Genomic DNA, 27,548 nt, shown 5'->3' with positions numbered 1-27,548 from the left:
ACAAAGAAGGATCGTGAAGCACGATGGTTGAATTCAGATGGATTAACATGTCTGTCTGTGTGTTTCCTAAGAACAGTTGCGTTACTGCAACCATTTACCTAACTTAACAGTCTTCACACCTTAAACTTCCTCTTCTTCTTTTCAGGAGGTTAAACACGTCGTTGTCACAAATACACTGTGGGAATGAACACAGTGTGCACTTGTTGAATCTTAATATGGTTTAATATGGCTGCTCTGACTGCAGAAACATATTTCTTTACCTTGTGATCCGTGATTACATCCCAGTTTCACAGGATCTTTGTCAGACAGCTGTGACATCTGATCTCTGACCTCTTTAGTGCTGCTTACCCATCATATTACTGATCAAGAAATGTGAGTCAATGTCTTGTCAGTCACAGTGAATAAGAACTAAACTGTCAAAAGTAAATATGTTAATTAGTTTTTGGTTGCAAAAGAATTCAGAGACAAAACTCTGATCAGTCTGCCTACATACAGTCCAGACAGTAAGTATTTGGACATTTACAGTTACAGTTACTACTCTAATTAAAGCTGAGACTTGGTACTTTAATGCAGTATTCAATGTTTTATTACAGATTGAATGTGCTGAAACACAGAGCCTGAAGAACAAAAACTGTGTAACTGTCCAAATACTTACTGCCTGGACTGTACATGCAGCAGAGTGAGGAAGAGGAAGTGTCAGATGTACAAATGACAGGAAGAAGACGCCTTACTTCACACATTACTTTAGAGACTGCGACAGTTAAGAGAACCAGAGATCGATGAGAGAGAGAAGCAGGATGGTTGAATTCAGACGGATTCAAATGTTTCTGATACTGGTGCTTCAGTTTTCAGGTAAGAAAAAATAAAATTAGTATTTTATTAACCTTCTTAAATTGAGACGAGTATGTTGTTAGTTGTTAATATGTTGAGTTTAATGAACTGAAAACTGAAGATGAGACACATTTAGAAAGTTCTGTTGTATCTAAAATGATCCTCACACTAACAATGAACATGACAGTCATATTTCCATTTATTTCAGTTAATTGTTCATATTCCTCTCTCATATCTCTCAGCAGACATAACTGGACAAGATTCCTCCTTCACTGTCAGAGATGGAGATGAAGTCACTTTGTCTTGTCAAAATGTGATGACTGATCAGGATAAATGTAACAGTACTACCTGGCTCTTCAGTGCTTCAAGAAACACAACAGTAGAGCTGATTAAACTTGGGCAGATTGGTGAAGAAGCCAAAGCTAAATCAGACAGACTGAGTGTTACAGCGAACTGTTCTCTGGTTATAAAGAAGGTCACAGTTGAGGATGCTGGTCGTTACACCTGCAGACAGCTCAAATCAGGACGACAACAAGGTCAAGTCTCTCAGGTTGATCTGTCTGTTGTTACCAGTGAGTATTTACATCATAATGTTTTCAGCTCAAACTGTCTTGTTAGAACAATATACTGAAACATTACAAATATTATGATCACAGTGATGAAGTTAATCTGACTCTTGTTGTCTTTCTCTCACAATATCTCCATCTTCACCAGTGACTGAATATAAGAACAATAATGAGGTGACGTTAAGCTGCTCTGTGTTGAAACGTGGACAGTGTAGACACACAGTGAAGTGGGTGTATCAGGGTAAAGATGTGGACAAAGAAAACAAAGACTTGAAGACATCACAGTCTACCTGTTCAGTCACTGTGTCCTTCCTGACTTCTCATTTTATTTGCACATCAAATCATGAGTTACTGAAGTGTGAAGTCACAGATCCCAACAATGGAAAAGTGCAGCTGTATAACATCAGTCCTCAGTTGTCATGTGAGAAACCAGGTGAGAAGATGATGAGCTGTTTAAAATCACTTTATTCTGATATGAAAAATGACAAAACTGCATTTATTTATTTGATGTATTTTAAGTTTTAGGTTGATATAAATGTTTCTCATTTAGTCACAGCAGATGGTGAACAATGTGTTTTTGTCACTGTAAAGTTTGTTGGTTTTTGTTATTTAATCTGTCAGGTGTGGCTGAAACAACAACAGAGCCTGAAACAACATCAACACCACAAGAAGGTGAGCAACAAAGTCACTCATATGTATTCAACATTTTATTCAATGTATTCAACCACTGCTGCCCCGGCAATATGTGAAAACAGCTGTTTACTAGTGTAGATGTAGACATTCTTTCCCAAAGACTTTTAATCAGTTCAAATTGCAAAAAGTGTATTGTGACACATGATGACAGAATAGTGCAGCTGTTAATCTTCAGCTGTTGGACCACAGTTGAGAAAACGGGTGAGAATATGATGAGCTGTTTAAAATCACTTCAGACTGATGTAAAGATTTACATAAAATATTTGTGTATTTTATAGATTTGAAGTTTTAAGATGATATTCTCTCATTGAGGTACTGCAGATGATAAACATGAAGTATTTTCTAGTTGTATAATTTCTGGGCTTTGTTTATTTGTCCAGGTGCAGACGCCATAACAGCAACATCTGCAACCAAAGATGCTACAATTACACCACAAGGTAACTCAACATTTTCTGTATGTTGCTTTACAGTATCTCTCTGTTACTTTATTTGACTAACTGAGAAAGCTGAAGCCTCATATTATCTTCCAACCCCGTCTACTATAAATTATATATAGTGTATGTCATATACTGAACACTGACCAAGCACTTTATTAGGAACAACAGCTCTGCCATAAATTCTACTTTTACAAAGTTTATATAGTTTCAGTTTTCGTTGACATTGTCAGAAAGGTGATAATTCTACTTCATGTTAATATTTAGTTCATAGTGGATGGTGATGTACTGGAGTGTATTATATTGAAAAGTGTTCCTAATATTTTGTCTCCCTCATGTATGTTAATGGGATGGAAAAAATATTAGGAACACTTTTCAATATAATGCACTTTTACCTCTAAGGTTCCTGTGTTTGTGGATAAATCGGTGCCCGTTGAGGGCAGGAGTTGATGAATTTTCTCTAATAGTTAGAATTTTATCATTAAAAGACGCTCATGAAGTCGTTACTACTGAGAGCTATAGGAATACATGGATCAATACAGTTATGACTCTTAGCCAAAGTGCTGAAGAGGAACCTCGGACTGTTTTTATTCTCTTCTATTAATGATGAGTAATAGGCGGCTCTGGCCTTACAAAGGACCTTCCTATGTGTTAAGACTATCCTGCCAGACTAAACCAGAGTCTTCCAGTTTGGTGGAACACCATATTCTGACAAATGTTCACAATGTTTGCTTTAATTTGTGTTGTTGGGAGTTATACCAAGGAGCGAACCTCATATTTTATTATCGTCTTTTTTTAAAGGGGTAATGGAGTCGAGTGTTACTCCCATTATCCTGCGGCACTACAACAATTGCTTCCTTAAATGTAGCTACAGCACTATCAGATAGACATCTAGTGAAGACATGTTTGTCTAATGGCGTGTGCTCCTGTAACAGGAATTCAATAAGATAGTGAGTGGGTTTATTTACACACTGAGAGAAGCCAATTGAGTCTAATGAGATAAACGCAGCGCTGAGACTATTATCAACGTCCACATGAATATTAAAATCACCTACTATAATTACTTTATCTGCACTAAGGACTAAGTTTGATAAAAACTCTGAGGATTCAGATAAAAATTCAGAGTATAGACCAGGAGGACGGTACATTATAACAAATAGAAATGGACGTAAAGTTTTGCAGGTTGGGTGAGAGAGACTAAGAACAAGACTTTCTGATCAGTAATTAAGTTCAGGAATAGGGTTGATGATTAAGCTTGAGTTGAAAATGGCTGCTATCTCAAGGAATGTGAGTATTAATATGACTGGGGGGGAGTGGATTCATTTAGGCTGACATTCTTCATGACAAAATAAAGCAATATGATAATCTGAGATTAGATTGTTTACTAATACAGTTTCAGATGACAGAGATCTAATATTGTACTATTACAGTGGTGGTGTTAATTCATTACATTTCTACATGTTTATTTTAGATTGAATTGATTTGAGTGGTCAGGGGACAGACAGTCTCTGGTTTTGGGCTGCTCTAATGGAAGCACAGAGAAGCGTGTAGGACTGCAGCTCTGCCTCCTGGTCTCAACTCTGGGTTGTCATGGTTTTGGTCTACTAATAAACTCAGCCATATTTCTAGATATGAGAGCAGCTCCATCCAAAGTGGGATGGATGTCTAACGGGTATAGAATGGACCCAATTGCAGCACAAATGACACCAATATAAATTTTACAGTCTTTATCCCACACAACGTCAAGACAATAGTAGCACAGTCAGAGAAACAGTTCTGATGAGTATGGCTCCACCAGGAATCAAACCCCGATCTTCCACTCCCAAGGCAGACAAACCACAGCACTGGCAACAGTCCAACAGTTCTAAAGCAGGCTTGATCAGTGTCGAAGAGGGAAAGATGCAACACTGCACAAGAACAGTCTCTAGTCCAGAGCTCCGGGGGAAGCAGCAGTGTACGAGGGGGGGTACTCACTGCTGGAAGGCAGTAGGCAGGGCGTCATGGACTGGACTGCTTCAGCAGCAGGCAGCAGAGCAGATGTAACCAGAGACGATGGCAGAGCAGGAATCGGAACGTCTCTCAACCACAAGCAGACAAAGACCAGGGAACAGGCAGGCAGAACTCAGAGTCAGGGACAGAAGGCTGGTGGGTTTACCAGGGCAGAGACGAGGAGCGATGGCCAGAGACGAGCTGATCAGGAACCAGGAAGGCAGGCCGAAGATGCAGGCAAGACGACTTAGCATAGTGGCATAGACAATCTGACAAAGAGGGAGTGGGCCAAGGCAGCTTATATACTGGCTTGATTGGAGATGATGAGCAGGTGGGAGCACCGGGTGAAAGTGGTTGAACTAATGAGGGGTGTGGCAGAGCAGAGAGTGAGACTGAATGATTGGATAATTCCCACAGCAACAGGTGAGGGGGAGAGCAGACTCTGACATCATCTCTCCTAATCAGACCAGGTCTTCCCCAGAAAGTCGACCAATTATCATCTAGTTTAGGCTGGTGTGAAACAAATGCTTGAAATGTATATAAACTACCATGAAATCCAGCTTCTGGACATGAACCATCAAGGCATATATGTGTAACCATGGTGACATGCATGCGCACATTACATGGGCATAAGTTACATGGGTGAGCACACAGTAAATATCTCCCCTGGCATATAAGGCTCCTCTTTTTCTTCCTGTTTCTACCTGTCTGTCATTTTTCATAACATGAGGTCCAACTGCAGTCGATATCATAATATCTTCTTGAGCTCTTGAGCCCATAAGGAGCAGCAATGTGCTGCATAACTTGCATAATTTAACAAGTAGTTTTTCTCAGAATGTTTTCTTGTTATATCAAGAAACTGAAAAAATATTTTTTGTTATGGTGGCAGCAATACACTGCTGTACAAATGCAACTAGTGAATCTTTTATTTCCATGGTTTTTATTTCCACAGCTCACATGAACCTGATTATTAAATGTGACAACCTACCAAAATATTTCAAATGTACATACTTCCTTTACTGTCATGTTGTTTCTCTAATTAATACTCGTACAGATTGTTCTGCTCTGAGCTACATAATGTTGGTGATGCGTGTGGCTGAACTCCTCCTCATCACTGTGATTACTGTTCTTCTCTTCAGAGCTCGAGGTGAGAAAATTCAGACCAACATTTGTTAAGTCTAAAACAAACTGTAAGTTTAGAACTGAAATGTTACTCTGTGATTTATTTTCCAGGGAACCAGAGACCACCTGATGACAACATTGTGAGTTGAAAATAACAACTGAACTGATGTATAAAAAGACAAATGTGTACATTAAGAGACTGTAAGTCAGTGCAGGACTGTGAATGTCTCACTGTTTGTGTTTGTGCAGGATTTATATTTTCTGGTCCAGCAGCCAGTCAGGTAAATATCTGATGGTGCGTTCAGGTTCTGCTGACTCCACTGTGACCTGTGTTCACTTTTAAAACTTCAACAGTCAGCTGGGAGGAAAATCTGGGAGTTCAGGGCTCTTCTGGGGAGGAACAACTTCATTTATTTGTATATGTTAGATTATCTGTGATTGTGTTGAATGTGCAGCAGCAGAAACCTAAAGGTCAAAGAAGTAGGGTTGTGATTTGTGAGTTTTCAGTGTGAGTGTGTCAGAGTGGGTTTCTTTGTGTTGTTTTTCACAGGAGCAGAATGATGAAGATGATGGTGCGGTGAAGTATGAAAACTTTGGAGAACCTTCTACTTCTGTCAGACTCCACTGATCAACGACTTCCACACCAACATCAACTCACCAGAGAAATGACTCCCTTGCTGTTATATCATTAATATGGTCTCAGTTTTACATGAGTAGTTGAATTCTTTACATAAAGAAAGAATCATAAGATCACTTTGAGATTTGTATGTTTTGTGTGCTGAGAAATTTTTATTTTTAGTCTGACTTGGACAACAATATTCAAATCTGGATTTTATCTCTTGTTAAGAAGCTGTGAGTTTCATTAAATGTCTTTTCCTGCATTATTTCTCAAACTTTTCTCATATTTGAACTATTTTAACTTCCTTAAATCTGCTTCAAGTGGAAGAATTTAGACTTGACTTTAAGACTTTTGTTGCTGCTTTTTAAGCTGCAGCAGCTTCAGCTCAGTTTCATGTTTAAGTTTACAGAAGAATTAATTTTAACTTTCATTTATCATTGTTAACATGTTTGTCAGGAAGCCAACATGTGTTTGGTTTGAATGAGCTTTGAGTCTTACTGCAGTCAGTAACAGTCTTCTCTTTATTATATCTGATAATAATATAATTTGCAAATAAAGAAATATTTAACAGTTAATTCTGTTGTGTAATTATTTCATGTACTAACAGTGTTCTGACTGATAATGAAAGGTGGATATTTTCAGCTATAGACTTCCTGCTTCTACTCAGACTACAACTTCCCTTATCTGTCTGTTCTTTCACCTCTAAACCTTCCCTCTATTCACACTTGGATCTAAAATGTGTCTAAATACAAATAGAAATACACTCAAACTTACCTTTGAATGCACAGAAATCCAATAATTCAATCTACATTCAGCAGTGTTAAAGAACATGACAATGCATTGTGATCATAGGCTGCATATAAAGATGGACAGAGCCGGTTTGAAGCCTCAAGCTGTGGTAGTTACTGCTTGATTGTGATGAGTGTTAATACAAATGACCAAAGTCACCTCTGCAGTGTGCATATAGCATGAAAAACCTTCATATTAAATGTAAAGCTGCCTGAACTGAAGCTCAACTAAGTATAAACAAGTTAACTCAGCATCAGTATGTATTAACGTGCACTGCTGGAGTCTCAGATACCTAAAACCTTCCAGAGATTAAAGTAGATTTCAGCAAAAAATTCCTCTTTGTCTTTTCATAAAGTGTTGACTGTCTGTTCCTGTGAGCTTCTTGTGTTTCTGATTCTTATCTGGTCATCATTAGAGGGTAAAACCTCCAGAGCTCTGCTGCTGTTGTTTCCACATTCTCACCAAAACACTTGACACACCTCTCATTTCTCAGCAAAACTGACCTCAAAGATACAATGAGGATACAGATACAATTTTAGTTTTGATGGTATTTTTCTACAGCACTTTATCACTAAACTGTCACCCTCACTCCATTTTTTCCCTTTCCCTCATAGGTCATCCCCACTACTGAATTATAAATATAAGACCTATAATTATTGTAAAATAAATGATAATAACACCAAACTTCATACAAAGTTTGTATATAATGTACTGTATGTATATTGGCCTTTCTGCTGTATCCTACAGAAATGAGCTGCATTCAACCCCCACACCAGTGGCGGCTGGTGACTCAAAAATTTGGGGAGGACAGGAGGAAAACCAACATACGGCATCAAACTACATCATTGTCCCCCACCTGATGAAATCGGAGGGGTGGGGGGCAATTTTATATGCCAATAAAACAATTTGCTTTTAAAAACAAAAACCCCTGAGTGGTGTAAAGGCTGCTTCTTTTAAGACATTTAGCATATACATATTGTTTCTCAACAAAGAAGAGCTCATCATTTTAGCCGTGGAGTGGTTCAGATGAGTGATTTTACCTACAAAGTGAAATTCAAATTTATAGTATTGTTCTATTGTGACAACAGCTTTATGTTCTCATCAAAAACAGACAAGATATCACATGATTTACACATGTTTCCTAGGTATTTTCTTAGTATGCAGAAATATATAAAGTACCACAAAGCTTATAATGTGATACAGGAACAGATCAGTGCTGAATACTAGAAAGACTGAACACTAAAAACATTCACAGATCTAAAAGTGTAGGTTCACATCAGAAAGTATTAATGCATGTATCAAATACATGACTTATACACTCTGATCTATGTGCACGACATCCAAAATATAGTCTACAAAGCTGACATGTTAACACTAGGGGTGCAACGGATCACAAATTTCACGGTTCGGATCATATCACGGATTTGAGTCACAGATCGGATAATTTCTAGGATCAGCAAAAAAAAGTGAGAGATAAATAAAACTTTGATTTCTATTTATTCTGTAACTTACAGCACGAAACAGCAATGAACTTTTGCCCATGGTCTTAAATAAAAACATTCAAGACAAACAACATTTAAGATATCCAATGTTTAAATAAAATAAAATAAAATATATGAAATATTCAATGCTCAATTATTGCAATATGAGGCATGATACCTTCCTCTTTTAAACACGGTAGTGAATAAAACAGCCTCTGTCCACATCATCAAAACTTGATGATAACTTAGAAACATGAACACACGTGTTGTCCTTCAGCTTGTTGAACAAGCCACCAAACAAACATTCACCGCTAACATCAGTTAGCAGCTAGATGCTAATTAGCTGCTCAGCTGCAGCACATCAAACAGCATGTAAACATACCTACAGAAGTCACTTCGGACCCGTTAGATGCTGGTTTGATCGTTGCCCTTCAAAATCCCTTTTAATCCCACTCATTTAAAAACGGGATCAATTCCACATAAATGAGCGAGTCCAGACAACTCACTGTAACTTCAACAAGAAAACTACCCACAACACATTATATATACATATATATATATATATATATATCGCTGCTGCATTCTTGTTAAGATAAATTGTTGTTGTTAAGAGATAAATTCACACAACAGCGACACAGAGACATTTAACCATCAGAGATGAAATTAGCGACCAAAGAGACAGAGAGAGAGAAGCTGCATCTGACTTACGTTATCTGATGTCTTCTTCTTTCTATCATGGAGATGAAGTATTCATGTCATAACATCCATTTGTGACTATTGGTCATCTGTTAGTTAACAGAACTTTATGGCTGCTGTTTAACCAGTCTGACATCATTAGCAACAATGACAAACAAGCTAACTCTCCTGGTTGTTTCTCAGGTTGCTTCTCGCTCCAGCCGCTCCCTGGTGGTGTCCTGCTGCTGCTGCGCTGCACAGCCCAGATCATTTCTCCCATTAGCTTAACAACAGTCCTTCCATGGATGTATAAAGAGTCCTTCAGGCTGCTACAACAAGCCAGCTGTTGCATTGGCTAACGCAAGGAGCTATCTACTGCTGCTACTCTGCCTTACAGTGGAGAGAATTAAAGATGAATTCTGGTAACTATCATCAGACCAACTCGATGTCAATATTGCATTCTGGTTATTGCACTCATTTCTTCTAAAACTAAAACTTTCTTCAGTGACACATTTCTATATTCCACAATTCGTACATTATTCTACTCTGAGCTACATGATGTTGGTGATGCGTGTGGCTGAACTCCTCCTCATCACTGTGATTACTGTTCTTCTAACATTTGTTAAGTGTAAAACAAACTAACTTTAGAGCTGAAATGTTACTCTGTGATTTATTTTCCAGGGAACCAGAGACCACCTGATGGTTTCAACATTGTGAGTTGAAAATAACAACTGAACTGATGTATAAAAAGACAAATGTGTACATTAAGAGACTGTAAGTCAGTGCAGGACTGTGAATGTCTCACTGTTTGTGTTTGTGCAGGTTTTAAACTCAGTAAGAAGCCGAACAGCGAAGCGTTCTGGTCCAGCAGCCAGTCAGGTAAATATCTGATGGTGCGTTCAGGTTCTGCTGACTCCACTGTGACCTGTGCTCAGTTTTAAAACTTCAACAGTCAGCTGGGAGGAAAATCTGGGAGTTCAGGGCTCTTTTGGGGAGTAACAAATTCATTTATTTGTATACATTAGATTATCTGTGATTGTGTTGAATGTGCAGCAGCAGAAACCTAAAGGTCAAAGAAGTAGGGTTGTGATTTGTGAGTTTTCAGTGTGAGTGTGTCAGAGTGTATATATACACACAGTATAGTACAGTATACACACAAGCACTGAGAAAGTGAGTTTTTCATAATATGGCCCCTTTAATAGTTTGACGATCATTAATCCAGTGTAGAAGTGTATTCAACTGATCAATTTTGTCTGTAAAAGAGCATGATTCACTCTTGACCTTATCTATGACCTTTTATATGCTATAACCACATTGTTCTGTTTTAAGTAAGATGTCTCGCCCCTTGTTTGTTTAGACGAAATGAGAGGTCGGTTAGGAACGAAGAACTAGGAAATGTTATCTGAAGATAATACATGCTGCCCCTGATTCTAAGAAGTGATTGTTGCAAAGTGAGTTCGCCAAGGGTCAAACATTATTGGGCCTCTAATGTTAGTATGTAAGCTCAAACTGGCTCAAATATCTTACTGTAATGATGCAGATACCCCAAATTTCATCCCAATAATCAAAAATAACACTGAAATAATTGTTTTAAGGTCAAAGAAGACAGATCAAGGGTCAGTGCTTATGCTAAATCCCTTTTTTTGAAAAGTAAAGTCATCAAAACCTGGGCATTCGTCATGGACTGTGACCTCAACTTGAACAGCCACATCAGCTTAGGTACAAAATCACCCTGCTACCACTTTCAAAACATAGTGATGATTAAAAGTTTCTGTCTAAACAAGACCCAGAAAAATATGTCCATCATTTTATTTTGTTGTTATTGGCTGGACTGCTGTCACTCAGACTTTGAAAGAAGCCACGTTTTTGTCTTGCAACATATACTGTAGAGCCTTATCATTACAACCCTAAACAACAGGTACATGAATATGATCACATATTACAGTGAAAGAAGCAAAACTGCTGAGAAGAAGACAGAAAAGCAACAACACTGAGCAACCACTGAAGTTTGACATGCGCCCAAAGAGCAGCAGCTTTTCTGATGTGTTAATAAAGTGTTTGTTCCCAAGAACCTTATGATGCAAACTTGGTCATCATTAGAGGGTAAAACCTCCAGAGTTCGGTTGATGTTGTACCCACATTCACACCAAAACACTTCCCTCTCAGTTCTTAATGAAAAATATTAACTGCAGTGAGGAACAAACAATTCTCAAACCACTAAAATATCACCACATTTGTTTTTTCTAACAGTAATTTCCTGTGCTATGCTTCATATTCTGGTGGGCGAGGAGTTTGACTCACTTTTGTGTTCATGTGTGGTGTCAAACATCACCAGGAAGTTTTTAATAAGCTGTATTTTATCGCCTTGACAGTTTAATTTCCAACTTCCTCAGTGCTCCTCCTCAAACCAACAACCAAACCAAGTCTAAAATGAATGAAAACTGTAACAGACCTTGTTAAATCTACTGACTTCCTTCTGTTTTATTTACTGCTAAAACTTTGCATCAGCTCACATCAGTGTTTCTAATGTTACAAGCTGCAAAGTAAGAATGCAAGTTGTGATAATGTTTTTACCTCTAAAAATGCAAATACTATCCCTGTGCACAGAAAGTGAGAAAAGAATGACGCCGATTTCAAAAGAATTATATGAAGAGAGCTTGTGGTTATAGATGGGAAGTACTTTGACGCAGAGACACTACAATGTAAAGGAGGAGTGTTGTGGTTGTGGTTGGTGGGTTAGGAAAGACGTCACTATCAACGCCAGTTCTCAGCTCATACTATGAAGTTTTCTGCTGTGAGTGACGTTTCTCTTGTTGAACTGTGACTGAGGGAGGAGTTTGATCCGTCCAGTCAGAGGAGCAGATTTTCTCCACATCATCCGACAGGTTGAGAACTAAAAAAACACATCAGAGGCTTTTATCTCCACACTGAACTACACCTGACTCTTTGCCTGTTTCAATATCTATAAGATATTTAGAGAGATGAGAATAGGAGGCTGTGTCTACATAAACTCTTCAACTGAAAGAAGGGAAAAAAACACTCAAGTCACTATAAGGAAGTGACACTTTACTAATAACAGGAAGTAGATGCTGGGTCTCTCTTTTAAAGAAGCACTAGTTGAGAAACTTTGACCGTTCAGTGCGTCAGAACAACAAGATGGATGAATTCAGATGGATTAAAATATCTTTATTTCTGATTCTGGTGTTTCAGTTTAGAGGTAAGGATACATATTATACTTCAGTTACTACCCTCTTGTATTTAACACAGAGAGTTTAGTGGATAATACATATTTATGAATGTCTTGTATTTAAACTTATCCTCACATTAACTGTGAATCTAACAGTCATGTCCTTCTTTAGGTTAATTTTTCATATTTCTCTCTCATCTTCTCAACAGCAGTAACAGCACAAGATTCTTACATCACTGTCAGAGATGGAGATGAAGTCACTTTGCCTTGTAAAAATGTGATAAATGATCAGGACAAATGTGACGGCACTACCTGGACATACAGTAGAGAAGAATACTCACCAGTAGTAGAGCTGATTAAACTTGGGCAGATTGGTGAAAATGCCAAAGCTAAATCAGCCAGACTGAGTGTTACAGTGAACTGTTCTCTGGTTATAAAGAAGGTCACACTTGATGATTTTGGTCGTTACAGCTGCAGACAGTATGACAGATCAGGACAACCACAAGGTCAAGATGCTAAAGTTTATCTGTCTGTTATTAACAGTGAGTATTTACATCATTCTTTCATGTTTTCAGCTCAAACTGTCTTGTTAAAACAATATACTGAAACATTACAGTGATTATAATTACAGTGATGAAGTTAATTTTATTTTTGTTGTCTTTTTCTCACAATATCTCCCCAGTTTATGAACATCAGGATGATGATAAGGTGACATTAACCTGCTCTGTGTTGAAATATGAATACTGTCAAGACACAGTGGAGTGGCTGTATGACGGTAACAGGGAGGATTTCACAAACCTGGAGAAAGGTTCCTGCGGAGCCGCTGTGATATTTACGGCTTCTAATCTTAATCAGACGTCACATTATTCTGAGTTATTTAAGTGTAAAGTGACTGAAAGTAAAGGAGGGGTACTGCTGTTTAACTTCACCCCTCAGTCCTCATCTGAGAAACACAGTAAGTTTGTTTATTTGGTGGATTTAAAGTTACTGTAGATGATAAAAAAATAGATATTTTCTCATCTTTTTTTGTGTTTTCTTATTTAATTTCATGTTCACCTATACCAACAGGAAACATGACAATGGAGGAAAACAAACCATCTGCACGCAATGATGATCCAACAAAACTACCCGGTAGAGACTTAACACTTTGCATATCTCTATTTGCAGTATTTTGATATCTTTTATGTAGGGATTAGGTTGGATTTGTATAAAAAGAAGTAAAGCAGAAAACAGGCATCTTTGAAACAGTTCTGTAAGAGGTCAATGAATTTTCTCAGGCCACATTCAAAACAATCTGCATACTTATATAATGAAATTATTCAACATCTTACTAGGATCTGGTTGCTCTAGTTCTAGTAAACAGTATTCATGTATTAATTCTCTTTTAGGATGTTTAAAAGGAAAGAAAACTGTAAACAAACATGTTTTTCTTACAGTTCTAGATTGGAGATGGTTCGTTGTCATGGCTGTATGTTTAGCTGCACTCTTAATAATTGTTGTGGCATTCATAAGATGGAAGAAAACTAAAGGTGAGAGCATTCACAGATTGAACTTTTATAAATAAGAACTTTTGATTAACCTGAATTTCCACTGCGGAAGCTAAAGTCAACTCTCTCATTTGTCTTATCAGGGAACAGAACACAGTTGGATGACAGCATTGTGAGTTTTAAAACTTAATAATCAAATGTTTATACAGTTATGACTTTCAAAAAAAGAGACCAGCGTTTGAAGAATAATCTGTACCGTTATTGTATTTCATATATAGCTTGAGATGGATATTTGAAAAGGAAAAACAGAAGTAGAGCATGACACTGACCCTGCAAGGATTAGGGATTCCTTTACTAACAAGTATGATTCACAGTATGTTCTATAAGCAGCCATTGATGTAAATGGAAAACTGTATTTTTCCAGAGACCGAGCTTAAACCCAGTGACTCAGACACCAGAAACCAGTCAGGAGGACACGGTGAGATCACACAGCACAACCAGTACAGTTACACTCACCTTTTTTATATATTTTTTTTTTTTTTCTAAAATGGAGCAGTAAGACAACGGTTACATTTTTTCTCTAAATGAATTTAACTTCCCTTTGCAAGAGAGAAAAGGGGAAGTAAAACTATGCACAAAAACTAAACTAGAATACAGTAGAAGTTCGAAGCAGCAAGTCATGCATGTGTGAATAATAACTGCGTGCACAGGCATCATACACACACACACTCTAAAAGGGACATGAAGTCAAAAAGGTTAAAAGACAGACTGTAAGAGATTTAATAAGGATGGATAGAGGACAGTAAGAAGCATGACTCAGCATAAATTTGATCAGTCATAATGTTGTCTTCACTGTGCAGGCTGATCCTGAAGATGGTGTTTCCTACGCCTCCATCAACTACATCAAGTCGACCAACAGTAAAGCCCGGGTAAGCTGTGTGTTTGGATATACTGGTGCTGTTACTGCATGAAGAAAAAACATTTATACTGTACTGTATGACCCCAGAGGTTGAATGTCTCACTATAAGGAACACTCTCAGCGTCAGCCTCTTAATCATTGCCACTCCCCCATGCCTATAAAAAGGGACTGACTCAGCATCATTCTGGCTGTTTTAATCATCCCACGAAGCAAGGGGACACCTTAGACACCAAATTCTAGCACATAGCACGTTTATCACTCACTTAGCCCATGTTTCAGGCTTTGAGAGAGCATGTTAGCTTTCACCACACAATTAGCTGACCCACCTAACAGCTTCAGCTACTGTTACTGGCCATTAAACCACAGGGGCACAAGCAGTAATTTAGCCAGTCTGGCTCAGTCCAAGTATGCCTTTGCTATTTTTAAAGCAATGTATGAGCTGACAATGTGTAATTTGAGAGGTGTCACTAGTTGTGATGAACCTACAGAATAATCAGCGGCTCCTCTCGGCTTTACGGAGCTTTATAGCAAGTTTCAGCTCATTGTTTAGCTGTCCGGCTTACTTTACTGTTCTGGTTCACTCTTAGCGCTCTCATCCAGCTGTACACTACCTGCTCAGCACCAAACAGCAAACAGACACAGTTAGCTGTAGACTAGCTGGAGTTGGAGTTGGTATTTGGTAGTCAGGTGGACAGTAACATGATGAATGAATGAATGATAATGTTGTAAAATCGTGATCCTTCCCTAACCCTAACCAAGTGGTTTTTGTGCCTAAACCTAACCAGACCTTAACCACCACATTGTCACACCATAAAATATAATTATTTTTTAACAGTGACAGTCGAAAAATAATGCTAAAGGGGTACCCAGTGCATTAAAAAGTGACGCCACAGGGTCCTGACCAAGCTTCGGTATGTGACAAGTCAGGAGTGAGAACGTGTTGCATCAGCAGGTGGAATTTGCCCAGATGTAGATGATCAAATTTCCATTTTTATAGCATTGTGCTGCATTGTCTTGCATCGCTGTGTGGTATTACGCTTTGATGTGCTCTGTAGAGCTGTCATTTTTCACTGTGTTGAAGTCTGTGGTAGGGGGGTTTTGTTTTACAGTTTATATTTTTGGAGTATGTTGTGCTCATGCTGTGACTCATGACACTGCTTTATGCTGTGTTTCTGTGTTTTGGTGCATTTCATTATCAGGCATTGTGCTGTGTTTATGTAGTGTTGTCATCATGTTGTTTTGCATCGTGTTGTTTTTCTGTAGAGCTACCTCTTGTTCTGCTTTTCTCCTGTCATCTTGTGTATTTCATGTATTGCGCTCTTCCTCTTTTGCTTCACAGGTACAGACTAACAATGATGATGAAGGTGATGATGTAGTGACCTACAGCACTGTGAAAGCTTCCTCTTCCTCTGCTGGAGACTCCACTGATCCCAGCAGCCTCTATGCTACCGTCAACAAACCAAACAACAAAAAGGTCAACGTATAGTTACAGTACATATCATTACATAGATTTTCACACTGATAAAGTGAGTCCCAAGATCTGCGTCTGTCCTTTTATAAATTATTTTGTTAGTCTAAGTTTAAATAATTTCATAAGTTAATTGGTGGCCTCATATCTCGTCTTTTATGCTCTGTCTCTTCGCTCTATATCACTCTATAACTCTATATGTTGCTCTCTCCATTTCTGAGATTTCCTGTATTGTTATTTTCCATCTTTAAACTGATGGACTTGAAGTCAGTTCCTTGTAATTTGCTTCAGGGCTGCGATTCTGAATATTCTGTATAGGTACTGGTCTGTTTCCTGCATCAGCTCTGGTGGTGATTTTCCAAGAATATGTATCAGGTTAACTGTTTTTTTCATATTGAGAATACCCACATTTTCTCCAGCAGTCTGATTTCATTAATGTGTTAATTTTACAAAGTACATTTGGAGTAATAAAAAACCTTGTATATAATTTCCACACTAATTCCCTCTAATATTTAGAATTTATTGTTCTGTGAATTTCTCTGCACACTTGTTTCCATTCTTCTTCATTCAGCTGATCTCCTATTTCAGAAATCCATTTTTGTTGAAAGCTGTTATTGGTGTACATATTGTTCTCAAGAGTTTTATAAATTTAAATTGTTTTTGATTACATTTTCATGATTTTTAATCCAAAAGCTAATTAAAGTGTTCATTTCTTTAATACTTTTGTGTGTTTTTTTTAATTTTGAAAGATAAGTCCTTACTTGCAGATACTTATAAAAAAGTATTTTGCACCAACTCCTATGTAGAGACTAATGACTGAAATGAGTTCACGGTGTTGTTTATCAGCATTTGTGTTATGTTTTTAATCCTTTTGAGGCCCATAGCTGCAGTACCTTATCTCTCCTGTTTGGTTCAGTTTGGGGATCTAATGCCATTTCTCTAAATTATACCAAGTCTTTATTTATTTATTAGGTTTTACATATATTGTTCCAGCTTTTTAGTCTGTAATCTACTAGGGATGTACAGATAGCCCAGTATTTGTATTTGTATCTGTTAGGGGTGTGCCCGAATACAAATACATTATTTGGCAAAGCACAAATAGTGGGTTTTATACGGTTATTTGTTTCATACAAATATTTTAAAAATGATTTGTTTTTGGGAAGAAAAAAAAACCCAAGTCAAATACCAGTTCGCAGGTCGGTTACATTGTTATCTCAGTCTCTCTCCTCTGCTCTACTGTCACATCTATCTGGGTGAGTCCCAACGGACTCTACATAAACTGTTGTTCCTCTTCTCCTTTCAACAAAGTTAGGTTGTAAAAAAATAGGCAATAAATGTAAAGTGCAAAGCAAGAATCGCCTTTTAAGTTCTTCTACATGTTACATGGTGTGCTGTTTTATGGGTGTATAAATAGGTAGAGGTCTGTCTGCAATGTGTTGATGAGTAAAGTTTTAGCTCAGTAGTCAGCGCAGTCGTCTATGATCTGGGAGACTCCAGTTCAAGACCTGGTGTGGGGACCTCCTTCATAAGGTAGTTTATTCATGAACACTTATTGTAACATTTTAATTTTCTAAAATTAAAAGCAACAAACAAATATTTTTGCTGCCTCAACAAATACAGATACAAATACAAATACTGGGCTCTCTGCACATCCTTAGTATCTGTATTTGTTGAGGCAGCAAAATTATTTATATTTGTATTCGAATAAAAGTGGAAAGAGGCTTAAAAATTCTGGTTTTGTATTTATTACGCTTTTAATTTTAGAAAATTAAAATGTTACAATAAGTGTTCATGAATAAACTACCTTAGGTCCCCACACCGGGTCTTGAACTGGAGTCTCCCAGATCATAGACGACTGCACTGATTACTGAGCTAAAACTTTACTCATCGACACATTGCAGACAGACCTCTACCTATTTATACACCCATAAAACAGCACACCATGTAACATGTAGAAGAACTTAAAAGGCGATTCTTGCTTTGCACTTTACATTTATCGCCTATTTTTTTACAACCTAACTTTGTGGAAAGGAAAAGAGGAACAACAGGTTATGGAGAGTCCCTTGAGACTCACCCCTGATGATTGACATGTTGTTGTTGTTTTTTCTTCCCCAAAACAAATAGTTTTTAAAATATTTGTATAAAACAAATATTCGTATGAAACCCACTATTTGTGCTTTGCCGAATAATGTATTTGTATTCGGGCACACCCCTATAATCTACCCATCTGTTTGGTCCGTTGATGTTTGAATAACACTTTTTGTCTATATACAGTAGAGTTTTGGGGGGTTTTTTTTATATCAGTTTGAATTTTTTCTCAGTCAATAGCCACTTTGCTTCTGCTATGTCCTTCAATCATGTATTGTTGTAAAAACATTTTTGTCCAGCAGGGAGTGCAGTAGCTCAACTAGTAGCACAGTGTAAAGAGTAGTGATAAGCCAACATTATTATGACTGGTTTCTTTAAATAAGTAGTTTATGACAACTTTCTCTGTGTGAGCTTGCAGTCACATGCTTTATTGCACTCAGTGATGGATGTATGCCTAAATAAACTGGCTCCTAATAGAATAGAATACACCTTTATTGTCCACTACAGTGCCTTTGTCTCACCAAAACACAAAGCAGGACAAGAACATGCAACATACACAACAAGCAACATATGGAACAAATGTGGCGACAAGACACCATCTAAAAATAGTATAAAGTATAAAGCACACGGCAGTACACAAATTAATGATAATAATATTAACAATAGTGGTCAAAGTACCCAAAATGAAGCAGAAAACAGTAGAAAATGATGTGAAAATACCATGGAACAAGAACTGCAGCTTAAAATGAGTTTAAAATGTTGATTGCACTCGGAATAAAACATATAAAACATATAAAGAGGGATCAGTCATGTAGTTATGAACGTGTTCTGTGTTGTTTTGTGTGTATTTTCTTGTTGAGTTTTGTGTAAGGTCTGTTTAGGGACATGCATTGCAAAGCTTAGGCTATAAATGCAGTCTTGGTTCATGCTATATACAGTACTTGTCCCTATAACAATAAACATGAAGTAAATTAATAAAAAATGTGCTTGTGTTCACAGTTAAAGATTGATTCATATTTATTGTTATGTCCATTATTGTGTCATATGCAATAATTTGAACATTTAATCTGCTTTGAACTCAAAGGAAATAATTAGAGGAAGTAAGATGTGAGATTCATAATAAACAACTGAAGTAGTGGAGTCTGCAGGACCAAAAAAAGGGGGATATATTTTCACTGTCACCTGCCGTAGGCGCATCAGGTCAGAGTTATTTTCTTATTGATTTATACAGCGAAGAAGAAAAGGAATAGCTGATAGGTTCCGCTTGTGTAGAAACAGCAAATGACTTCAGAGGAAAAGAGTCACTATGAGGAAATACTGAAGACTATAAGAGGACTTTGACAGTTGAGAGAGTGAGAACAGGAAATAGAATCAGACAGAGACACGGAGGCGAGATGGATGAATGTAGATGGATTAAAGTGTTTTTTTTGCTGATACCAGTGCTTCAGTTCACAGGTAAGGATCCATATAACACATATACAGCATAAATGACAGAACAATTGAGAAACTTGATTTTAGTAATGTTACTAGTGTGATAAGTACGTTGACTGTTTTGCTGAGTTTAGTGGTCTCTTGGACGGATGAGACACCAGGAAGTTGTCATATTTTTATTTCAGTTTATTTTTTTCATATTTCTCTCTCATCTTCTCAACAGCAGTAACAGGACAAGATTCTCACATCACAGTCAGAGATGGAGATGAAGTCACTTTGCCTTGTGGAAATGTGATAAATGATCAGGATCAATGTGACAGTACTACCTGGCTCTTCAGTGGTTTAGGAAGCACAACAGTAGAGCTGATTAAACTTGGGCAGATTGGTGAAAAAGCCAAAGCTAAATCAGACAGACAGATTGTTACAGCGAACTGTTCTCTGGTTATAAAGAAGGTCACAGTTGAGGATGTTGGTCATTACACCTGCAGACAGTTCAAATCAGGACAACAACAATATCAAGACTCTCAAGTTTTTCTGTCTGTCGTTACCAGTGAGTATTTACATCATTATGTTTTCAGCTCAAACTGTCTTCTAAGAACAACATACTCTAATTATGATTATAGTGATGATGTTAATCTCTTGTTGTCTTTCTCTCACAATATCTCCATCTTCACCAGTGACTGAACATAAGGACACTGATGAGGTGATGTTAAACTGCTCTGTGTTGAAACGTGGACGGTGTAGACACACAGTGAAGTGGCTGTTTGAGGGTAAAGATGTAGATAAAGACAACAAAGACTTGAAGACATCACAGTCTGACTGCTTCGCCAATTTGATCTCAACAATTTCTTATTTTACTTACATATCAAAGAATTATGTGTCCTTAAAGTGTAACGTGACAGATCCCTACACTGGAAAAGTGCAGCTGTTTACCTTCAGTACTCAGTCTTCAGGTGAGAAAGCAGGTAAGAATATGATGAGCTGTTTTAAATCACCTCATCCAGATGTGAAAAATGAATTACTTTGTGAAAGCCACATACGATTTCACCCGCAAGACTCATCAAAACAGAGAGCGGCAGACGAAATGTAATGTTTTAATTCTCTCTCCAGATTGGTGGTGGTACATCATTGTGGTTGTGGGTTTAGCAGCGCTCTTGATAACTGTGGTGGCACTCATCAGATGGAAGAAAGCTAAAGGTGAGAATATTCACAGACTTCTACGAACAAGATTCTTTTTCATATAAAGCTGGATTTTCACTATAGAAGCTAAAGTCGACTCTGTCTTTTATCTTTCCAGCAAACGAAACAAAGATGGATGACAACATTGTGAGTTTAAAAATAGAATAATTGTTGAATCATTATGATTTTACAGTGCAAACCAATGTTTGTGGTTTCACTTTGACTTTAACTGTGATTTCATTTAAAGGAGAATTAGAATAAACAGTACTAAGACTAGGTGTAGCAAAAGTGAGTTATTGTGGAAAACAAAGCAAAAGTATAGACAACTAGGACATGTCAGAAAAGTTTAAAGTGCACCTTATAAATATAATGAAGACCAACACTAAGTACTACCAATTGGGCAAAGTTAGAAGCTGCTCTAAAGGTGCAAAACAATCAGATCTGGGAGGAAGAGGAGGTCGACTCCAGGGTGTCATTAGTGGGATGATTTGGCAATGAACACAATGCATTAAAGCCTCCAAAGTGACAAAAAGAGTTGAATCAACACCTCTCTGACACATTGCCAACAAAAACTGAATATTATAAGCTTTGTAGACCACATCTGTTGTTGCATTTGTTGCATTTTGTTAAGAGAAGATTAATTAATCTGCTGCACTGAGATTGTAGAGATTGTATGAAACCTAAACCGATATATAAGATGTCATTACGATGCATTACTTTAATGTGCTCTGGCAACATTTTGCATTAACTGAACTGTAAGATGCTTTTTGGTGAAATGTAAGCAGACTGTATTTGTTCAGGTGCTTACCTCAATCCCTGCAGTGACTGAGTCTGCTCCAGAAACCAGTCAGGTCACGGTGAGCTCGCACACTACACCCAGTACAATATTATACTCACTGTTAACGTTTATAGCTTTTAAATGTTAGCTTTTATAAAACGTTCCATAAAGCTAAAGTAAGAGACATGTTCACACACTTGAGACCACTTTACTTCTGCAAAAGACAAAAATGAGGAAGGAAGGTGATGTGACAGGCCTTTACCAGAAAAAATATGATGAAAAGAGTCAACAGTGATAACCCTCAGAGACCACAACTATTTGACCACAAATTTGAGACATAATTCTCACAAAAGTCACAGAACACGACTTGCCAATGCAAGTTAAAATACTGACAGTGATAGAATAGAATAAAAGCATGAGAGTGAATTGATACGTTACTGAGCCGCCACTATGTTGTCTTCACTGTGTAGGCTGATCCTGAAGACGGTGTTTCATACGCCTCCGTCAGCTACACCAAGAAGACCAACAGTGAAGCCCAGGTAAGCTGTCAGGAGAGTGGAGTGGAAGAGACTTTGCTTTTGCAGTTGTTTGCAGTGTTTTGTTGTTTTCTGCTATGCTATACGTGATGTGTTTCATTTTATGATGTTGCACTATGTTGTTTTAATGCAGTGTTGCATTGCTCTGGGTTACGTTGCATTTCATTGTATTTTATACAGTTCAATGTAAGACTAAAGGGGGCTGAGCTTTTGACCTACCTAACCAACTCAGAGCAAATCTTCCTTTAATCATGACAGAAAACATATTTTTCTCATGAGGCTTTTCATAGCTACTTTTAAAGAGGACATATCATGAACATTATGAGGTCTATATTTTTTATTAAGGGTGTCTACTGGAATATCTTTGCATGATTTACAGTTTTTACAGTTCAAAAAACTCCTTATTTATCTTATACTGGCCCTTTATGCAGCCCCTCGGTTCAGCCTCCGTCTGAAACAGGCTGTTTTAGCTCCTGTCTCTTTAAGGCCCGCCTCTGTTTTGATTGGTTAGCTTAGAGGCTACGTAAACAAACAGTAGTAGGATTTCACTTCTTTTCTCAATCTTTACTCAAAATGTCAACTTTTCAAATACATCAGTGCATGTTCAAGCCGAAATCGGATCTGAAATATGCAAGTGGGTAACGCAACAACCTGTGGAAAAACCTTAGCAACAACAGCTACCAATAGATTGAGGGCATTTGAGGGCATGTGCAACAAAACAACAATTAAATCTGCATAAATTTAGCTAGCTAATCAGGATGTGCCAACTTGAATACATGTGGAGCCCACAGATATATAAATAATACATGATATATAAACATATATAAATAAACTTTATTATCATAATAATAATAATGCTATTGTGTTGACATTGTGTTGTATCTGTGTGGTGTTGGGTATCATGGCGCTGCTTTGCGGTGTGTTATCTACCATCATGTACCATTACGCTGTGCTAATTTATGTCTGTTTCCCTCTTGTTGCACAGGTTCAGGGTAAACATAATGAAGATCATGTGACCTACAGCACTGTGAAATATTCCTCCTCTTCTGCTGGAACCTCCAATGACCCCAGAAACGTCTACGCTAACGTCAATAAACTGAACAAATAGGAGACCAGTTACAGTACATGTCATTACACTTACTGTATGATACATATTTTACATCAACTGATTGGTTAAAGCTTACTGTGTAATAACTATTGTTTACTTCTGTGGGGAATTTATCTATGTAATCCATACGTTATGTATTTACAGTATGCAGAGTTGTATGCACATTTGTGCCTGGTTTTTATTTTACTTGTATTTTAATGTTATTGTCTTAAATTTCCATTTGAACATGTCAGAGAGACTGCTTTGTGAGTTTTTCATTTCATTTTCAGGTTTTAATGCTGTGAATTTTTTTTGGGGGGGGGGGGGGGGGGGGGGGGGGGCGTTATGCCTGTATTATAGAGACAGTGCAGATATGAAGGGAGAAAGAGATGGGGGGGGCTACAGGAAACAAAGGCTCAGTGCCGGATTCAAACAACAGATGTTGCAGTTGTGTGGCAACTTAAACAGTAGGCTGCCAGAGCGCAATGTAAAAAAAACTTTATCCAGAAGATGGAGTAATAGGTTAACTACACACACACACACACACACACACACACACACACACACACACACACACACACACTGCTGAGGAGAACACCCAGCAGTCTCGCCCTTGAGAAGTCTGTGTGTCATCCCTTCTTTATCCATCAGGGGGAGCTGGACACATGGCTGGCATTACTGCCTCATATGTACTGCCATCCTGTTTCTGCTGAACATGCACTTGACCATGTACAGGAATTAATCAGTATTTGAAATGTTATTGGTGAGTCCAGGTACACAGACATATAACCCCTTTCCCATCCTGTGTTTTTTAGAACTTTGTCATGTATCTCTGATGTGATTTTCTCAAAGCCTGTTTTTTAATAAATGACTGTTAACCTTCAAGTCTGCTCTGCTGTCTCTCTTTCTTTAATTTATTTGTTGGTTTATTTAACAGTGCACATTAATAAACATTTCTGTAAATGCGCCAGAGTTAGCCAAGAGGCTACTTTTCATCTGTAGTCTCTGGACAGATGTTAAAGTCAGAGTCACCCTGCTGCTATCTTGGTGCCTGATGTTATTTCAGGGTGTGGAAGGATGGGGATCAGATTACGTTCTTTATCTATCAATAACCATATATGAACCTGCTTGCTGGCACTTATTGTATGTAGTGATGTGTTGTACAAATGTTATGTAGTAGTTCAAATATTTTGAGTTTTTATCACTTTTGTAAGCATGTAGCACTGCTGCATGTGTTGACTAGTTGCTTGGAGAAGAGCTGACACTAACAGATAAACAGCTTATGAAAAAAGGGAAACTGTCACTGTGAGGAAGTGATACTCAGGAAGTATGTGGTGTATTGCATTTCTTTTAGAGGAATAGACAAGAGTGATTGACAGAGAAGAACAATGGTTGATTTCAGACGGATTAAAATGTCTTTATTTCTGATACTGGGGCTCCAGTTTCTGGGTAAGAAAACTTATAACATGTTACAAAAAATTGCTTCATTTATGTGGATATTTCTAGTACTTTATTGCTTCGTGCTGTTTGTCTTTATCATGGTGGAGTTTGAGGGTCATTTGTAAACTTCTGTTGTATCTAAAATGATCCTCACATTAACTAGGATCTTAACAGACATATTCTTATTGTAGTGTATTAGTTCATGTTTGTATCTAATTTCCTTTACAGCAGTAACTGAACAAAACACGCCCCACATCATTGTCAGAAGTGGAGATGAGGTCACCTTGCCTTGTGAAAATGTGAAGGACAATCAGCATGAATGCAAAAGTACTACATGGATCATCAGTCATATAACAGGAACCGCAGCAATAGATCTGGTTACACTTGGGCAAATCAAAGCTAAATCAGACCGATTGAGTCTTACAGAAAGCTGCTCTCTGGTTATAAAGAAGATCACAGGTGAAGATGTTGGTCTTTACTTCTGCAAACAGCACGAATCAGATTACACCTCTGCAGGTTATCTGTCTGTTGTCAACAGTAAGTATTCACATCATAATGTTTTCAGCTCAAATTGTCCATCTAGAGCAACATAACTAAAACATTTAAATAATTATGACCAGTAATAAAGTTAATTTTACTCTTGTTGTCTTTCTCCCACAATATCTCCATCTTCACCAGTGACTGAACATAAGAACGGTGATACTAAGGTGACGTTAAAATGCTCTGTGTCGACACGCGGACGGTGCAGATTCGAAGTGAAGTGGCTGTTTAGGGGTAAAGATGTGGATACAGATAACGAAGAGTTGAAGACATCACAGTCTCGCTGCTTGGCCAATCTGACCTTTACGACCTCTCATTTTATTTACACATTAAAGAATTATAAGTTACTGACGTGTAACGTGACAGAAAGCAACACTAGAAAAGTGCAGCTGTTTCCCTTCAGTCCTCAGTCCTCGGGTAAGAAACAGGTGAAAATATGATGAGCTGTTTAAAATCACTTCATCTTGACGTGAAAAATGACATGTTTATTATATGTATTTTATCTCAAGTAGGAAAAAACAAAACAGAATCTGGAAATATTTCTACGACCACAAAGCAAGGTATATTTGATATACAGTATCTCTCAACATTCTTTGTCTCTGGTTTACGTTCTCTCAACTTTTGAAGTCAAACATATGAAAGTTGAATTATTCACACCAAGTTTTCACTTAGAAAAAAGCAAATGTATGTTTCAAAACATTTGTGAAAAGTTCACGCTGTTCTTCCCTCTTTTAGCTACGGGATGTCGAACACAACAGAAAGTTATAGTCAAAGATGTGTCCTTCTGTTTCTAGATTGGTGGTGGTTGTACATCATGGTGCCTGTGGGTTTAGTAGCGCTGTCAGTAATCGTTATTGTTGTTGCAGTCATCAGATGGAAGAGAGCTAAAGGTTAGAGCATTTACAGATAAAACTGTTAGAAACAAGATGAATTGATCAACCTTTATTGTCACTATGGAAGTTAAAGGTAACTTTCTCTTTTCAGGGAACAAAACACAGATGGACGGCGATGTCGTGAGTTTAAAAACTAAATAATGAAATGTATGATTGAGACTTTACAGTACAAACTGCTCTTTTTGGTAGTTGTTCCAGTTAAAAGAGAATAAGATTGGAAAAAAAAAACATTATTATCATCATCTTAGAAGTGCAAGCAGAAAATAATTAACTGTGGGGGAAATCAAGATAGAATATAAACCCCCCAAAAATTATCCTGTGCAAAATATTAAGTACACCTTACAATATACAGTATAATAGAGTCCAATACTACAGCTACTCCCAAGGATGAATTCTGGTTGGGCAATGCATGTGATGTGATTTGGGTGGTCTGATTAATTGTAAAATATTTGGGCTTAGAACCACTAATTCTGCTTTATTATATGTTCTGAATAATTGTCAAGTAAAGAGGACCTGTCGAAATCTAGTTTTAACAGCCTTATCTTTTTTATAAAGTACATTTTCCTACCTTACCTTATGGAAATTCCCTCTTGTGAAGTTTTGAGGGGCCTAATGCTCAAAGCTCTCTAGCTTGCAACAATAGAGTTCAGTTAAAGTGTCAATAAAAGCTGAAGATTGTAAACCTCACAGAGACGGTATTTGTAGAGTGACTGTTGTATTGGATTTCATTTAGTCAAATCAAATACATGCCGGTTGCAGCGTTGAAGACTTTTAGCCTTTCATCCAAGAGGTTTCATCACACTACCTGTATCACATGTGCCTCGGCAACGTCTATATTTACTAAACTTTTGGCATATTTGTCCAGGTACCAAGCTTAAACCCTGCAGTGACTCATTCTGGTCCAGAAACCACTCAGGACTTGGTGAGATCTCACACAACACTTTTAATATAATAATAAATATTTTTAATAGAGTAAAAGTAGAAGGGTGATCAGTCTGTTGTCTTCACTGTGTAGGATGATCCTGAAGATGGTGTTTCCTACGCCTCCATCAGCTACATCAAGAAGACCAACAGTGAAGCCTGGGTAAGCTGTCTGATTGGTTACACTGGTGATGTTGGATCGTGATGTCGGTCACAAACCTTGTTCTGATATGTTGCATTGATTCTGTTACTTTGCACTGTGTTGAACTGTGTGCTTTGTCATATTTAATTGCAGAGAGTTGGTTAATATGTTGTGTTTCACTGTTGATCCTGATGTTTATTTTGCTCTGTGTTATTTTGCGTCACGTTGCTACGTTGTGGTGAGTTCTGTCGTG

General features: G+C 37.6%; 4 protein-coding genes across 4 annotated transcripts; all 4 read left to right on the top strand.

Moving 5' to 3' along the window:
* The first annotated feature begins 118 nt into the window (after window positions 1-118).
* On the top strand, window positions 119-11,422 carry LOC137168988 (uncharacterized). The gene is made up of 8 exons (XM_067571906.1): window positions 119-852; window positions 1,077-1,403; window positions 1,546-1,830; window positions 2,019-2,069; window positions 2,471-2,527; window positions 5,568-5,660; window positions 5,747-5,775; window positions 10,022-11,422. Exons 1-8 carry the CDS (start codon window positions 780-782, stop codon window positions 10,088-10,090), a joined length of 984 nt encoding a protein of 327 aa, XP_067428007.1. The 5' UTR covers window positions 119-779; the 3' UTR covers window positions 10,091-11,422.
* A 522-nt stretch (window positions 11,423-11,944) lies between these two features.
* Window positions 11,945-16,978, top strand: LOC137168982 (uncharacterized). Its single transcript, XM_067571900.1, has 9 exons — window positions 11,945-12,416; window positions 12,596-12,928; window positions 13,069-13,341; window positions 13,455-13,517; window positions 13,823-13,915; window positions 14,017-14,045; window positions 14,298-14,351; window positions 14,734-14,802; window positions 16,132-16,978. The coding sequence occupies exons 1-9, from the start codon at window positions 12,356-12,358 to the stop codon at window positions 16,276-16,278; spliced, it is 1,122 nt and encodes a 373-aa protein (XP_067428001.1). The 5' UTR covers window positions 11,945-12,355; the 3' UTR covers window positions 16,279-16,978.
* Window positions 16,979-19,562: 2,584 nt separating this feature from the next.
* Window positions 19,563-24,244, top strand: LOC137169172 (uncharacterized). The gene is made up of 8 exons (XM_067572202.1): window positions 19,563-19,803; window positions 20,003-20,329; window positions 20,457-20,744; window positions 20,890-20,976; window positions 21,077-21,105; window positions 21,759-21,815; window positions 22,207-22,275; window positions 23,258-24,244. Exons 1-8 carry the CDS (start codon window positions 19,743-19,745, stop codon window positions 23,378-23,380), a joined length of 1,041 nt encoding a protein of 346 aa, XP_067428303.1. The 5' UTR covers window positions 19,563-19,742; the 3' UTR covers window positions 23,381-24,244.
* A 458-nt stretch (window positions 24,245-24,702) lies between these two features.
* LOC137169951 (uncharacterized) lies at window positions 24,703-26,513 on the top strand. Its single transcript, XM_067573398.1, has 6 exons — window positions 24,703-24,808; window positions 25,028-25,336; window positions 25,478-25,756; window positions 25,849-25,899; window positions 26,134-26,229; window positions 26,324-26,513. Exons 1-6 carry the CDS (start codon window positions 24,748-24,750, stop codon window positions 26,371-26,373), a joined length of 846 nt encoding a protein of 281 aa, XP_067429499.1. The 5' UTR covers window positions 24,703-24,747; the 3' UTR covers window positions 26,374-26,513.
* Window positions 26,514-27,548: the final 1,035 nt, after the last annotated feature.

Source organism: Thunnus thynnus, chromosome 18 (genome assembly GCF_963924715.1).
Source record: "Thunnus thynnus chromosome 18, fThuThy2.1, whole genome shotgun sequence".
In the NCBI taxonomy this organism is placed as follows: domain Eukaryota; kingdom Metazoa; phylum Chordata; class Actinopteri; order Scombriformes; family Scombridae; genus Thunnus; species Thunnus thynnus.
This window is presented reverse-complemented; position numbering and strand designations above follow the sequence as displayed.

Coding starts and splice junctions, on each gene's coding strand:
- LOC137168988 (XM_067571906.1), top strand. CDS start 780: ATGAGAGAGAGAAGCAGGATGGTTGAATTCAGACGGATTCAAATGTTT. Junction 1,404..1,545: donor TGATCTGTCTGTTGTTACCA/GTGAGTATTTAC, acceptor CATCTTCACCAG/TGACTGAATATAAGAACAAT. Junction 2,070..2,470: donor AACATCAACACCACAAGAAG/GTGAGCAACAAA, acceptor TTATTTGTCCAG/GTGCAGACGCCATAACAGCA.
- LOC137168982 (XM_067571900.1), top strand. CDS start 12,356: ATGGATGAATTCAGATGGATTAAAATATCTTTATTTCTGATTCTGGTG. Junction 12,417..12,595: donor TCTGGTGTTTCAGTTTAGAG/GTAAGGATACAT, acceptor TCTTCTCAACAG/CAGTAACAGCACAAGATTCT. Junction 13,518..13,822: donor TGATCCAACAAAACTACCCG/GTAGAGACTTAA, acceptor TTTTTCTTACAG/TTCTAGATTGGAGATGGTTC.
- LOC137169172 (XM_067572202.1), top strand. CDS start 19,743: ATGGATGAATGTAGATGGATTAAAGTGTTTTTTTTGCTGATACCAGTG. Junction 19,804..20,002: donor ACCAGTGCTTCAGTTCACAG/GTAAGGATCCAT, acceptor TCTTCTCAACAG/CAGTAACAGGACAAGATTCT. Junction 22,276..23,257: donor AGACCAACAGTGAAGCCCAG/GTAAGCTGTCAG, acceptor CTTGTTGCACAG/GTTCAGGGTAAACATAATGA.
- LOC137169951 (XM_067573398.1), top strand. CDS start 24,748: ATGGTTGATTTCAGACGGATTAAAATGTCTTTATTTCTGATACTGGGG. Junction 25,337..25,477: donor TTATCTGTCTGTTGTCAACA/GTAAGTATTCAC, acceptor CATCTTCACCAG/TGACTGAACATAAGAACGGT. Junction 25,900..26,133: donor TTCTACGACCACAAAGCAAG/GTATATTTGATA, acceptor TTCTGTTTCTAG/ATTGGTGGTGGTTGTACATC.